The 15,706-nt window shown below is 28.3% G+C and overlaps 2 protein-coding genes across 5 annotated transcripts in view; both read left to right on the top strand.

Moving 5' to 3' along the window:
• The first annotated feature begins 534 nt into the window (after positions 1–534).
• s-cup (stanley-cup) lies at positions 535–3,123 on the top strand. 2 transcript variants are annotated; one of them, XM_067283366.1, is made up of 3 exons: positions 535–595; positions 2,219–2,345; positions 2,816–3,123. In XM_067283366.1, the coding sequence occupies exons 1-3, from the start codon at positions 552–554 to the stop codon at positions 2,990–2,992; spliced, it is 348 nt and encodes a 115-aa protein (XP_067139467.1). In that variant the 5' UTR covers positions 535–551; the 3' UTR covers positions 2,993–3,123. The 2 variants fall into 2 exon arrangements, with proteins under 2 accessions (XP_067139467.1, XP_067139459.1); XM_067283358.1 differs by lacking the exon at positions 535–595 and adding an exon at positions 641–844.
• A 3,322-nt stretch (positions 3,124–6,445) lies between these two features.
• The window catches only part of LOC136985912 (protein NDRG3-like), a 15,147-nt gene continuing 5,886 nt past the window's right edge, over positions 6,446–15,706 (top strand). For all 3 annotated transcript variants that reach the window (XM_067283333.1, XM_067283324.1, XM_067283318.1), the window contains exons 1-6: positions 6,446–6,601; positions 9,777–9,885; positions 9,968–10,067; positions 11,445–11,565; positions 12,681–12,743; positions 13,720–13,780. In XM_067283333.1, coding sequence (XP_067139434.1) covers positions 9,805–9,885; positions 9,968–10,067; positions 11,445–11,565; positions 12,681–12,743; positions 13,720–13,780 — 426 coding nt within the window. In that variant the 5' untranslated portion in view covers positions 6,446–6,601; positions 9,777–9,804. The remainder of the gene's footprint in view (positions 6,602–9,776; positions 9,886–9,967; positions 10,068–11,444; positions 11,566–12,680; positions 12,744–13,719; positions 13,781–15,706) is intronic.

The following is a 15,706-nucleotide window of genomic DNA, read 5'->3' as shown; positions in this document are numbered from 1 at the left end:
TTTGAGTTGTTTCTTTTTTTATTTTAAATTTTGTAAAGGTAATTTAAATTTAAATAATTAATTATTAATTAATGTGCATTTAGTTTCGTATTTTTTTAAATAAAATAAAAACTTTAAGGATAAATAAAGAAATTATTACGGAAGTTATAAAACTCGAAGAATGACTTCCCGACAATAATTTATACGTAAACATTTAAGTAATAATTAGAAATTTCTCTTATGAAACTTACTGTTACATATTCTACGACAAAATCCCAATGACGTCACTTCCTCATAATTCTTCTGCCTCCATCTGCTGATTAAAATTACAACTAAATTTGACTTATGAATAAATTACTTAATCGACTTAACAAAATAATATTTCGAACGTATTCTGGAAAAAAAATAAAAAGGAACGAATACGCAATTCACTAATAATTTTACCCAACTTTACATATTTTCGCGTAATACTAAACGTCTGACGTCACAATACTTTCCGATAAACGTTTCCTTTGACCTTTTCAGTTTCTAATATGTTTCCTAACAATTTTACAGGACGCGCAATTCGTAATATGGAGGCTAGTTTATTCGGTTCATATTCTCTCATTGTATTTATGTGAGTATTTATTTATTTATTTATTTTAAAATTCGAATCTATCGGCAGAAGTCGGCTTGTCCTATCGGAGTGGTTCGGAGCTCTGGCTTTTGATTGGATAACTCGCTACAGGTAAGACAACCAGCTGTCTCACCTGTCCGGTGTACAAACTAGCAAGCTGGAACGTTCTCCTAGTCTCCCTCGTATCATGGGAAGTGGTAAATTGGCCGACAGGCACGCAGTCGGAAGCGTTAATATACCTTTAGCATGGTAAGTCCTGTCAAACACTATCCTCGTCTTTCTAAAACAGCAATTTTCTTCAGGATTTATTACAACAAAAGGTCGATTTGTGGACGTTGCTATGACGTCCGGCTTGGTTTATTTCTATTATTATTATTTTTTAAATTAACTTTTTTTAAATAAAAAGTCCCCTTTCGGAAGAAAGTGTAGACCCAACCTAAACCAGGAATCTATTAGTAATTTTAACATTAAAGCTAACAATAATTAGCGCATGCACTCCATGTTTAAACATTAATTTAGCGTCAATACGTTTTGAATATTTACCAACAGCTCATTACTTAATTAATATTGACAGCGTGTAATTTCGGACACGTGTATCGGGGTATGTAATAATAATAATACATTCTTTCCTACTTATTTTTTTACCAAGGAGAAACTGCGGCAATACAAACTAAAGTGAACGTTGATTAGAGTTTTTTTTTTTGAAAATATTTTTAAAAAAAATTATTGCAAAATATTCGTACGTTTCTTATCGCGATTTTAGGCTTTAATTCGTCATTTTATTTTTTTTGGCTTCGGCAGTTTAATATGTTTGGAATTTTTATTAGTAAAGCATGACGTTCTAAGGATCGACCGGTAAGAGTACGAGAAGGATCGCTCGATCAATTTGTGATTACGATAGTAATAATGCGGCCACGTGACTCTAAGTCAGTTACAGTAAATTAATCTCGCCTCAGGTGTTTCTTCGAAGTTTATAAAAATATAAATTTTACACGTAAACACTAAACCAAAAGCGTTTTATTTTTTTAAAAATTAGTTTAACAATTGCTAAACGAGCCGTTTCGAGATTAATTTATAGAGTATATACGTCACTCGTTTTCTTAATTGAGATTAAAATTTGAATATATAAATAAAATTAGCGTGAATATTAATTATTAATAATGTATAATTAAAAAAACACTCAACCGTATTCGTAGATATTACATAAAATGAAACAAATTATTATATAATTAATTTTTTTGTTAATTTTTTATTAATTACAAAATAGTGTGCATGTTTTTTTAAAATGTAGGAGGCGCTATTGGCGCCGGTTTGTCTGGCTTTAATATTTAAATTTTTTTAAAAAAATATTACGCATTTAATTTTAATTTTTACTTTTTTTTAAAGTTAATGAATTTAATATTGTAACAATAAATATAAATATTTATAATTTAATTTTGAAAAACTCATCTAATTAATACGGTTAATGTCTACTTAAAATAATTATCCAATCATAAGCGAGATCGAAAAGACGAACCACGCCCGAAGAGGGACGATACCATTGATTATTGATACGAATTAGGGGTGGATCGGGAATGAGATAAATCTCTTATAATAACAAAATTCATATTTATGGCTTTGCAGGGCGATGTTTGGAGGCAGTACTTTTTTATTGTTCCTTTTATGTTATTGTTGTCAAAAAAAATTAAGAGAAGATACGATATCGTTAGATGATAGCGAAAGAATAAGAGATCATTCACATTTACAACAAGTAAGAAAAAATAATAATTTATTTTTTAAAAATAATTTTGAAAACACGATTTTAAAAATAGATAATTTACTTAATGACAGATGGCGCTAATTACAATTACTGTGTTATTTTTTTCAAATTATAAACGTTGTGGCGCCATCTGCCATTAATTTGAAAAAAAATATAATAAATTAATTAGCGCCATCTTGTAAATTATTATGAATTTCATTTGTGAAATTTGATTTTAAACTTCTTATATCAGTTTTATATTTAAATAATAACGTCAAATATATTTAAAATTTTATAAAATTAATCTTATTAAAATTGAACAGTTTAAATAATTTATTTTCTTTTCTTTTGTGAATCATAAACATCGTAAACTACTTTAAATATTTTTTTTCAAAATTATTTTATGGAAGAAATATGTTAAATGCTTTATTGTGTATATATATACTATTATTTTTTTTCCTAAATTTTGACTGTAATTTCAGATTCACGTCATATCCACATCATCGTTAACGGCACAAACTTATCACGTGATTCCAGGTACGCCTTCACCGCCTCCCGCCTACGACAGCGTGGTGAAGAAGGATCCATATGAATACGAACAAAGTCCACCCCCGTATGACGTAGCCCTAGCGAATTTGCGGAGCGGCGGCTATGTTTGAACATTATACATATGTAGTACCCTGTATCAGGGAGCGAAAAGAAAAAAAAACACTCGTGAGCAATGATACGAGGCCCGACTTCGAGGGGCACGTGCGTATGCCTTAAAAAATATTCTTAAAAGAAGACAGAATTTAGTGGGACCAATTAATTGCAATTTTGTTCGGTAGATGGCCAAACCGTCCAAGTCGAGAACGTCACAAATGATTGATGTATTCGGGCGTGTTATTGTTTTATTATTATTATTTTTTGTGTTTAATTAATGTTGTCTGTTATCTTTTAAAATAATCTATGACAAATATCGAGTATTTTATAAAGAAAAGAACTTGAATAAATATGAAATTTTTATTAATTTACGGATTTTTTTTCTTTCCTTAGAAGTTCTCAGCGTGTTTGTTTACACTAGCGACTAGTTAAATAAGTAACTAAAAAAGGTAGCCTTGTACCTAAGGTGACTGCAAGTTAAGGATGTGTATTTACACAATTGCAAGGTCGATTTATTTATTTATAACTTTATTATTATTCTATTAAATCAGTTCGCCATTTATTTCCGAAAATAATGAAGTAGAGATGGCAAGGATAAGGTAGACGTTGCGACTTTTATGTCTCATTAACATGGCGCGCGAATCGATAGTTGTTTGCTTTTCTTCACCATTTATCTTCTATACGGGATTAATACAAGAGTTAAACTACACAAACTCTAGAATATTCTAGATTAATTTATAAATTGGAAGACAGACTGCATATTTTATTTATTTTTTTTAAAGTACTAATCAACCATGGCCTACTTAGATGTGCAAACCGGATGATTTTTAAAAGCTTATTTAAAGTTTACGCTCGATAAGTTAAAGGAACTAAAATACTACTACTATTGCAGAAATTAGCAAGTTGAATGGAATGTTCCTATTGCGAAATATAACCTTGTTGATGCCAACCTGTACTGTTGCATATTATAAGGTGGAAATACGGTTTCAGGAGGAAACTGTTTCGACACTCATACATAGGAAAATAAATGAAAAATTTCTAATAAATCTTTTAGATATTCGGCGATACGAGATGTTAAATTTACGGCATGTTGGCCTATAATTTTCACAGACGTGTGATCTAGCACGTATGCAATCTTTATTGTTATGTATATAGGTTATTCCATGTGTCGTGCAGGCTGTAGGTTATCTAATTAGTTAATTTTTATGATGATAAATACTCACAATAATTTTTTTTTAACGGAGCTTACAGCTCCTCAGTTTTTAATATAGTAAGTGTGTTTTTTTTCTGACGTTTAAAAATAAAATGCTATTAATTTACCCGCATTCCCAATATCCAGAATTAGGAACTGGAAATAGTCCAACCGAAGGAAGGATTTTAAACAAAATTATAGGATTATCTGTTTTTATTTTTACATTTTAATCTCTCAGTTGGGTTGCTTCATTCTAATTGTCGAGCTTGCAGTCAATTTTTATTGTAACTAAGATAGATGATTGATTAATTGTAGCTCAGTTAAAAATTCGAAAAAAAAATAATTAAATTTCTACACTAAAAATATGATTTATAGCCGAGTTTCTGTTACTTTTCTAAATATTTAATTACACCATTAGGAAGGAAGTTTCTTGCAAATGTTAAATTGGTAAATCCTGTGGGCCTCTCGGTAAAATTATAGACTTAATGTTGAAGTGACCTCTTCTATTAAGGTCGATTTGCAGTTTATTTGCTAGTGCATTTATAACTTAGTCTGCAGTTGGAAGCTATTATCGGATATAGAATAGATCACTTTCTATTGAAAATAACGATTTTCTATAGGAGTTACTATAGAAACTTTGTTACAAACCTTCAATTTTTAAAATAGCTCAGATACATTACGGTTCTGTAACTCGAGTTATCAACTACTGGTGATGCATGACAAGAACATTTCTACGTTACAATAAATACCGTATTTATGGTTTTGTAGGCATAATATTTAATTTTATCCTCCTTTAAAATTGATAGTTGATATTTCTTTTTTTTAAAAAAAACTTCTCCTTTAAATGTTTACTAAGCATTTAAAAATTGATTAATAAGTCTAATTATTTTGTGGATTATTCCTATTATTAATTAAAATTGATATGAATCAAGTCCAAGTGCACAAGCCAATTATGATTTAACAAAAGTTTACATAAAATAAATGGAATAATATAATATATATAATCACGCAATTAACGTATGAATTCAAGCAAAAGTATTTACCTCATTATTAAATATTTATTATATATAATAAGAAGCTTTAATTTTAATAATCTTACATTGTTATATTTTTTCCAGTGTTAATAATTGCTAAAACTAATATTTTATGTTGCATTAAACAAGTAAATTTATATAAAAATATCAAGAAAAATTCGTAATAAAATATAAACTTAATATAATAAATACTCATACTGTAATTAAATCAGAAGTAATTTTAGTGAATGACACTCCAATACTAATTAATTAATGCGTAATTTTAACGTCATTTACGCTAATTAAAAACTCCTGGTAAGTTATTCAGCCCTTTCTTTAAAATATTTTAATATTACTATATATAAAAATAGTGTTGTATTACACTACATTTTAAAAGTTTACTCCTCATTGTCGAACGAAACTGGCGTAAATTTAAATAAAAACCTGTTTTACCTTACTAAATTATTATCTTAAACTCAATAGATTTGTTAAAATTGAGTGAAGAAGCGTATTTTTTTTTCTTCTTCTGAGGTGTTTATGAAAGGGTGATGACCTTACAATTACTGCTAGTTTATCGCTTATATGCGGCAGAAGAAAGTCGATATTTTTATATTTGTCGGGATTCCCTTGTGACACACAACCACTCCAATAAAGCGATGATACGATTTTATTTATTTTACTTGGTAGTAAATGTGTGGCAATGTATTAAATGGTTAAAAACATCGTAGATAGAAATTGCGTTATATTCAAGCTATCCCTGGCAAAAATGGATGGTTGTAATTCTAATCTTGTTTGAGCGCTATGGAGGATATTTGTATCTTGAAGGTCACCTTTTTGGCAGAAGTTCCTGTTGAGGGAGGTGTTGCAGTCGATTGGAAAGGAAAAGGATGTTACACCCCCCCCCCTACAATTGGTATTTATGGGACAGCTATTAAGGCGAAACCGTGGAAAGGACCCTCGAAATTTAATAAACAATTGATTCGACTTCAAAATTCGTTCTTAACCGGGTTAAAACACTGATTAAATGTCCATTCTTTACGTATTTTTAATGCTTATTTTACTCACCCAAGCGTGAAATTAATTTTAAAAAAATCAATTAAATTTAAACGCGAAATTATTTAAAAAAGTAAATAAATAAATTTTAAATCACTTTATTATGCCTTAATAATAAAATAAACGACAGCACGTAGGAAACGACGATAAAATATTATGGCAAACGAACACGTGGTAACGAGCATCAAAACTGTAAACAATCAGTTTCAGGCGCACACACCTTCATCACGTGAACGCCGGCGACCAATAAGAGGCGAGGAAGGAGCGAATCGTCTATTGGTCAATATCTACAAGAACGAGTGACGTTATCAGACTGTGTTCTTTGTGTCATTGCGGCGTCATTTGCAGAATACTTCCAACAAATTCAGGTATTTATTTTCATTTATTTATTTATTATATAATTATTTAATTATTAAATACAATTAAAAATTGATAAAAGGATTGAAAAAAGTCTAATAAATATTTATACGTAGATATAATTAGGTGTAAAATTTAATTAGCGATTTCGATGAAATTAACATGGTTAATGACGTAATTGGAGCATTTGGAATTTTTTTCTGAACGCACCGTCTTCTCAATGGAGGCTGCTCTGTTGTACTGTATTTACATCATACAAGATCTTTTGTATTTATAATTACACAAAAAAATAAAATAATAATTTAAAAAAAATGACGTGGATTCAGTACTCAACGTTCTGCACAGAAGATTTAAATAAAAATAAAATTGAGACAGATTGCAGCTTGGAAGCTGAAGTTTTATCAAAACAAATTTAGATTTTCATGTGAAAAACTTCAAAATTCTCCTAAAAATAAGAAGAAATAAATAAATAATTATTTAAAAATTCATTACTCAACATTTTGCACAGAAAAATTTAAATGAATGGAATAAAATTGACAGATTGCAGCTTCAGAACTTGAGGAAGAGACACCATTTTACTAGTACAAACTGGAATCTTGATGTGGAAATTTGTAAAATTCTCCTAAAAAAACAAGAAAAATTAAATAAATATTTGTCGACCTACATAAATTAAAGAAAACACTTGAATATATCTGAAAAATTGTATTCGTGTACAAAGAGATATCATACTTAATTGTATATTTATACAATTTATTTAGTCTTTCATACTTTTAGGAGAATTTTTTAAAATTTTCGCATTGAAATCTTAGTTTGTTCGGGTAAATTGGTACCTTCCTCGAGTTCTCGAGCCGCAATCTGTTGCGGATTTATTGTTTATTTAATTTTATGTGCAGAATGTTAACTAAAAGTAAGAAATCCTGAAGTGAATTTCCATAAAAGTTCATGTTTATATATATAACAGCAGTTTATATATCAAAACAAATGTAACTACATATGTAAACTTCTATGATTCATCTTGTATATTTATATTTTGAATAAAAATAGTGTTAAATTAATAAAATTTCTCATTTCGTATTAGAAAAAAGAGAACGCTTGATTTTAAATATTTTCTTGTAATCAATTATATATAAATATATATTCTAGTTAGTGAATTTAAGAAATTCTAATCCAAAATATGCATTTTCATTAGATTAAAATTAAATATTTTCTTTAAAAACTTTCCATTCTGACAAGAAAAAAAAAACTGAATGCAGTAGCAATTGATTGATTTATTATTTAGGAAGCTTCTCGAATAAATCTTCAGATCTTGTTACGCTAGCTAACAGGTCGTAAATTTTTAAATAAATAGATATGTAATACAGTTTATGAATGTAATTAATATGTTAAATTATTCTGATTTTATTTAAGCTTCTGTCATATTTAACTGCATTTATATATACAGCAATGTTTTGAATAGGTCACCAGTTTGACAGCATTTAATCTAATAATTTTTAATAAAGATATTGAAAAATATAATTATATTGGCATTATTTTGCTTCTTGAAATGGAATTATTTAATTGTAAAATAATATATATATATATAACAGCCTTATTGTAAAGAAATCAGATGATGATTATTCATTTATTGTTTTGTAATGCAAAATATCGAATTGATGCTTTTATTATTCAGTATAAAACTGATTTAGCAACAGAATTTAGTTTTATATTACGCATAAAGTAGATGTATTAATGCATAGTTTTATTGTATATATTAACGATAATCGGTGCAGTTTCTTGGCTTTTTTTTAACCCTAGTCTGCGTGCACTAAGAGGGCCTTTTTTCGTACTCTTCATTTGTTTAGCCAGGCCACAATGGGGGTGCTTGGTTGTGTGAGAGACGAGGCCTAACGTACCTGGGATAGGCTGCCCATGAAAACATTTTGGGGAATTGCTTGTCTGGATTCAATCCAGAGTCCTCAGAATGATAGTTTGATATCTTGGCTGTTTAACCATTTCTGTTATGTTAGAAACAAAATCTGACATATTCTGCCATAAATTCTTTACTGGATAACAAATATTTTGGCCTATTTGATCAGCCATCTTCAGGTTTTAATTATGTATAAAGAAACTAAGATTCTAGAACGTCATTTACATATAAGTGATGTTCTAGAATCTTAATCTGTTTTTTATGTAATTGGAACCTGAAATGGTTAATTAAATTGTTCTGCTATAAATTCCTTACTGGATATGGAAAGTTTTGGTTTGAGTTTGTTACCATTCAGTTTGCTCTTATATTAATTCTCTCACTAATGTTAGACAAATTAAACATAGTTTCATTGTAGTAATATAAAATGTATACATATATAAGGAATTTCAGTTTATAATGTTTATTTTGATTTATTTTATTGGAAATTATATTTAATCAGTTACTGTATTTTATATTAAAGTAAATATTTCAAGTTTATTCTATTTAAATATGTCAATTGTCTCGTGTTCCAGATTTTTATGAGTAATATAGAGGGAAAAAAATGATTCAAGCACACCTGTTAATAATAATAATGATAGTGAAAATGCATTTAACTGCATTATATAATGCTCCATCATCGAATGAAAAATCTGCAAATATCAAAACATATAAAACATGGTTAGCACTACAGACCTATATTTCATTATAAATAAGATAATATAGCATAAAAACTGTATGTGATTTTGTTATATTTTAAATAATTTTCTGTATTTTATATTATTTGATTCAACCCACAAACTTACCTTTATTTATAATTGACAGAAGGATATGGCTCATTGATGTTTATTTAGCGTGTATTAAGTACGATTAATTGTGTTTCAGTCTTTCCTTAAATATTTAGAGGTTAAGGTTTAGGTTTCATAATTGGCTTTGTAATCAATAAAAGAAAAATGGAAGAAATAATCTTAATTAATAAAATTTTCTATAGACAAAATGTGTACAGTTCAATGCTCACAATTAAGATGGTAATTAGCTTAATTTGCCTAATTTTCAACTCCATTGTCGACGTTGCGTGTTCCACTATACCGGGATTTTACTTATATATATAAAATATGTAGAAACAAGCTAAATTGTACTCTGTCACTCGTAGAAAGAGTTACATAAAAATTGTTTTGACTGCTGCAAATATAAATTATCTTGTTATTGGCAGCTTTAATAATGAAATCTTGTATTAATTTTAGACTTAACTTTGATTGCATAAAAATCAAAATGGATGACATAGAATTAAAAAATATAGAGTCTCGACAGCCCCTGATGCGTTCGCTTTCCAGAAGCGACTCGTACACTCAGGTTAGTTCTAAGTTTACTTGTTATAATAATAAAATATTATTAACGATAATACTTGCTCTAAGAGGCGTCATTCTCGTTTCAGGAAGATAAGGTTGATACTCCCTTTGGCACGATGATGGTTGCCGTCCAGGGAGAACGGAATCGACCTGCTATTGTGACTTATCATGATATTGGCCTGAATCGTACGTATCTAAAGTTTAGATTATATCTCTGTTTAATGCTAAGATCTTAGTTTACGTTCGGCATATAAAACACATGCAATATTGGATTAGAAAATTTAAGTTGTTTATTATTTTAATAAGAAATGTAGTTAATTGTAAAGGCAGATTTAAGTTAACAAAATAATTTACATATTTAATTTGAAGAGGAAAGCTGAAGAATATGTTTTAAATGTAGGCTATATATAAATTTTATATTTTTATTCTATAATTATTTTAAAATTAGCTTTACAACATAAATATTGATTTTTTTTTTCCATCCTATTAAGGTTTGATAATGTAGAGTAGTTGTTAAACCTTGTTATTTTTAGCAATATTATGCTGTAATATCAAAAACAACCTTTATTTAGAATTTAGTTCTGTACCAATGCTAATTATTGTGTCTGTTCTATTATTTAAAAGTCTATCTGAAGTCACGTACGTGTAATTTTGTTTTGATAATGTGTATAGATGGAAATGCCTGCTATATAATTTGCTTTATATTAATAAATGTACGAGATGTTTTTATGTATAAATACATCTAAAGTTAGTTTAATCCGTAGTAATTTTGGCATATTTCTTGCTGGTATTAACGATATTCTCAAAAGAGAATTATTTAAGTTTTTAAAATTTTCCTGCGTAAAGATTTAATATGCAAAAATAGATAATTGCATTTCACATAATTAGAAAATCAAATATTAAATATGTACATTTTATCATAAAGAATTTTTACTGTTTGCTTCATTGTCAGTCGGGTTGCTTAATCATTGTTTATTACATGATGCTAATTTAAATTACAGAAAGCAAATTATATTCTGACATCAATATAATTGAAATATATTGATATGTTTATAATTACAGATAATTACATTAAAATCATTTTAGTTTTAAGGCTAAAAGAATGGAATATTTTGTTTTTTTGGTAGCCAGCGTTAGAGACGATTTCTCGGTTCTGCAAATTTCTTGCGAGCATTCTACGAAGAAAAAAGATTTTAAAGTTTATTTGCAAAATTATTCCAACATACTACAACAAATTACTTTATTTGTAGACAATTTCGTGTTGACTATTTCATTCAATACAATAAAATTTATTAGTTTATTGCTTTACTGTTTTGCGAGAAAAGTAAACACAGACTTGCTTATCGATTTTTGAATATATCGACGCTAATGCTCCGCAGAATAAAATAAGTATGAATGACATTAGACATCTTCAGATAGATAGGTCGAGAACTGCTGCTATGATAGAAGAAATATTTAGTAGCGAATTGTCTTAATTTTAAAAACGTTTGACGTCTTACTTTTATTTAAAACATTTTGAAATTGTGAGAATGTATGAAAATAAATAATAATTGTGATTTTTAGATGTATCCAACTTTCAAGCATTTTTTAATTTTATGGATACTCGAATCTTGATGCAGAGTTTTTGTGTTTATCACGTCAATGCTCCTGGACAAGAAGAAGATGCACCTCCTCTTCCAGATGGGTAATTGATCTGCTTTTTTTTTTCCTGTTATAACAATAGAAAATTAAGTAAATTGGAATAATAAAATTTAAGAAAATTTATGAAAAATGTAAAAAAAAGTTATAAAATTAATTGAAGGAATTCCGGTAAAGAAATTGCGAGAATTGCTAAATCATCATACTGATGTTACCATTCTGAAAAACGTAGAAAATTAATAATTATTTATTTCGACATTTTAAGACTTTGTTAATAACATAGCAAAATTAACGTAATCATTAGAAAATGTTTTATATTTTGAAATATTAAAATTATATTAGATAACGAAACTGAATAAGACGTTTCTTTGACTCTATAAATTATAATTAATAATTATTCACTGCGAGGGTCAGGATGGTAAGGACATCAGCTTATGCTCAAAGGAACCAGGTTTGAGTCTGGTTCTTCAAAAATTCTCATAGTTTGACTCAAATTTTTTGGTTCTTATCTCTTTGTTCAACTGCTCTCATTATGGATATGGCAATGGTTTTTTTAAGCTTATCATAGATGTGAACCTATGATAAGCATGAAAAAAGTCTCCATTAATGTGGAAAGAGTAAAAAAAAAATAAACAGAATTCCTTCCAAAATCTTTTAGCCCACTAATGGCTGAGTGGATAACACCACCAAATACTAGTTGTGAATGGTGTTCATGACCAATGGGTTGGTGGTTTGGCATTTTCTGGGTAGTTTTTACATGCCTGTACACCTAAATAAGGCCAATTTCCCATAGAAATTCTCCACCCTCTTCTTGGCAGATTGCCCGTGTGTTGCATTGCGTTATCCCTATCAATCCGATCCAGTTCAAATTGAATATAAACACAAAGAAAAACAGTACAAACTAGAATACGTGTTAAAAAATACTATATTTTCTCCCCAATGGTCAATTCTATTAAATTTAGACTCGATACCGATGCATGATACACGGTTAAAATGACTCGGATCATTTAAATCGATAATTCAATCGAAGTACTGGAGCAGGTGACTTTAAAATTATAAAAATTTAGATATAACGCAATAAAAAAATATGAAATGATATTTTCTTTATTGTATAATAAACCATATGCAACAAAATATTTTATTTCTTTTCTATTATTTTAGATATACTTTTCCTGATATGGAGCAATTGGCAGAAATGCTTTTGTCGGTGATGAAATTTTACGGGTAAGAATTTATATTTTTATCGAATAATTTATCGTTTTATTACATAACATTATTTTAATCGTGAATTTAACGAAATGACGTATTTGGAATATTTAAAAAAGTTGCCGACCTTAAAATCAAGTTTTTTTTAAACAGCCTTCAAATTCAAATTTCTCTAGAATGCCATTAATCAAATATATTCATTAGTACAAAATGGTAAAGGTTTATCTTCGACGAAATTATCTGCAAAATTAGTAGTAACTAATGTGTTTAGTTTTTCTGGAATTCTAGAAAATGAAATGATTCTGTAGAAGTTTATTGTAGGAATTTTTCAAAATTTGTCTTGAAATGTAAACATTCCACCGTAATGAGTCACTTATCTCAGTTGTTCGACGAAAGTTCAATTTCGTTATCAAATAGTGACACCAAAATAAATACACTGCTTGAGTTAAGTGCAAAATTTGAATATTCCTGTTGCGTACTACATATAAACAGTAAAAATACATTGTTATATCAATAAAAACTTCTCAATTATATGAGAAATGCGTTTAAATTTATTATACGGCGTGGCCGAAAAATCTGCAGCTTCAGAAGTTAGTTTTAAAACGATATGCGGCACGTTTCCGTTTAAACTGCGGGTATGTTTGCAGACGACGTATTGTATTTTGTATTTGACGGAGCATATGGAAAACAACAGTTTGACAGGCGACAGTAAAAATGATCCGCATAACCTCCATTGAATGCACGTGTCAGAAGATTGAAGGAAAGCAACTTCAGCAATATTGTTTGACAACTAACTTCTGTGATTCTAGATATTTTGGACATACTATATTTGAATATTTCCTTTTAACTGATAGTTTTTATAATTTAATAAGTGTTAATGTGATGATAAAAGACTTTTTTTTATTAGTAAATATGCTTCATATTATTATAATTAACAAGTTTAATAAACTTAGATAGTTTTCTAATAAGAATTTAATTAATTTATTTTATTTAGACTTAAGCACTTTGTGGGTTTTGGTGTTGGAGCAGGGGCTAATATTCTCTGTAGGTTTGCTGTGAGTATATTTTTATAAAAGTTTTATTTATTAGAATAATTGAAAATTAATCATCCTTTAAATTATTATAATATGAAAGGTTAGAAGACGTGACGCCACCTTTCTAAATAAGTAAATAAATTACTGCAAATTTCGGCATTAAAATTGTTAGTCTGTATTTATTTAAATATGGATGATTGATATTTTTAATATCTTACACTGTATTATTCACAATATATTATTGCGATTTATCAATGCGCATCTATTAAATATACAGGAATTTTAGTGTAATTTTAACAAAACCTGTTATTTTCATCTTATGGATATTTTCTAAATATAAATTTTGTTTTAAATAAATAAACATCGCATATACACATGTTCAGTTTTTTATAGCAAGTGCCAAGTTAGTATATAAGTTAAAATAATAATAAATACTTTGTTAAGACATGCCCTTTCAGTTAAATTGTACTTTTAATAATACTTAATTTATTAACATAAGCGAATAATTTTAATGGTAAAGTGTCTTCGAAGGAGATGTTAAGAATTATTTATTTATTTGGGTAAATTTGCATTCTCTTAATTGTACAATTTGACGAATATATAAATATTAACATACAGGAGCATTGTTATTCTGGATGAACAACTCTATTGTTCGGTTGCTGAATGACCATTTTGTAAAGGTATTCACTTAACGTGAAATATCTGTATCCCGGACTTGTGTAACTTGTATACGTTCGGATTAGGGGCTTTGTTTTGTATCCTTTAAGAGCAAGCTTGCCCGACGACGGCAATGAATAAAATTGAGGCCGGCATTACGATCCATTTTGAACAAAGACCTTGCATCAAAAATCCAGTTTAATCTATTCGTCTTTCAAACTTGACTACGTAGAAATGTATTTCAAGGTATCACGAACTTACCAATTTGCATAATAAAAGGATTTGCAAAGCTTGACGGTAGCTAAATTCAAAGATATATTTATTCGTAAAGCACAAAGTTTACTGTTTTTAAAAATAAGGTATGTCTTAAATTGTGTCTAAAATTACAAAAGTAAACATTTAAAATGACGAGAGAGGGAAAAATTGACAATATGCAAGATATAAATATAGACTATTGTAAAAAGTATATGTAGAAACATGCAATTTTTTATGAATCGAAAAGAATATGTAGATTATAGTAAGGTATATATTGAAATTAAATACGGTATAATCAACTGTACTGCTGGGGAAAAAGCAGAAGTTAGAATTGACGTAAAATCTTTAATTATTTTTATCTGTTTTTGTTTCAGGAAATTTTATTTTCCACATTATTTTAGAATGAATGAATTTCATGCATGACAGACTTTTGATGAATTTCTTTCTATAACAAACACTTTAATGGAGATGTCAAAAATTGTATACTTTAAATCGCATTTAAAAATATCTTGCGCAAGAATAAAAATAAAATATATTTAAAATTGTCTCTCCAACAATTCAAAAGTTGATATTAGTGATTTGTTTCTTAAATATATTACTAACACGGTAATTACGTCAAAATAAATTTTGTTGTAATTACTGATTTTTCGGTAAAGTTAATTGTTAAAAATTTTCATATAAAGTTATATTTATAATTAGACGCAGGCATGCGGCGCTTAACGACTCATTTCTCAGAACGTATATCAGTCGTTAAGTGATTTCTTCATTAAGCAAACATCATAGAGTGTACTTAGACAAACCTCATATGGTATAGTTATGTAATAAGTATGTTAATGATCACTACTAAACATTCTACATTTCATAACAGTTGTGATCGGTTGATTATAACTGTTATGAAACAACACCATCTAGCCTGTATCGTAGAAGAATGTAATTTATTCAATAATTAAACCAGTACTGGAAAGATAAACTATTAAAAAACAAAAACCGTAATGTTTCCAGCAATAAAAAACTATTTAATAAAAACGTTTTCGA

This window comes from Centruroides vittatus, unplaced genomic scaffold (genome assembly GCF_030686945.1).
Source record: "Centruroides vittatus isolate TY-2023 unplaced genomic scaffold, ASM3068694v2 contig_1213, whole genome shotgun sequence".
NCBI lineage: Eukaryota > Metazoa > Arthropoda > Arachnida > Scorpiones > Buthidae > Centruroides > Centruroides vittatus.
The sequence above is the reverse complement of the archived record's forward strand: the minus strand, read 5'-3'. Positions and strand labels throughout refer to the sequence as shown.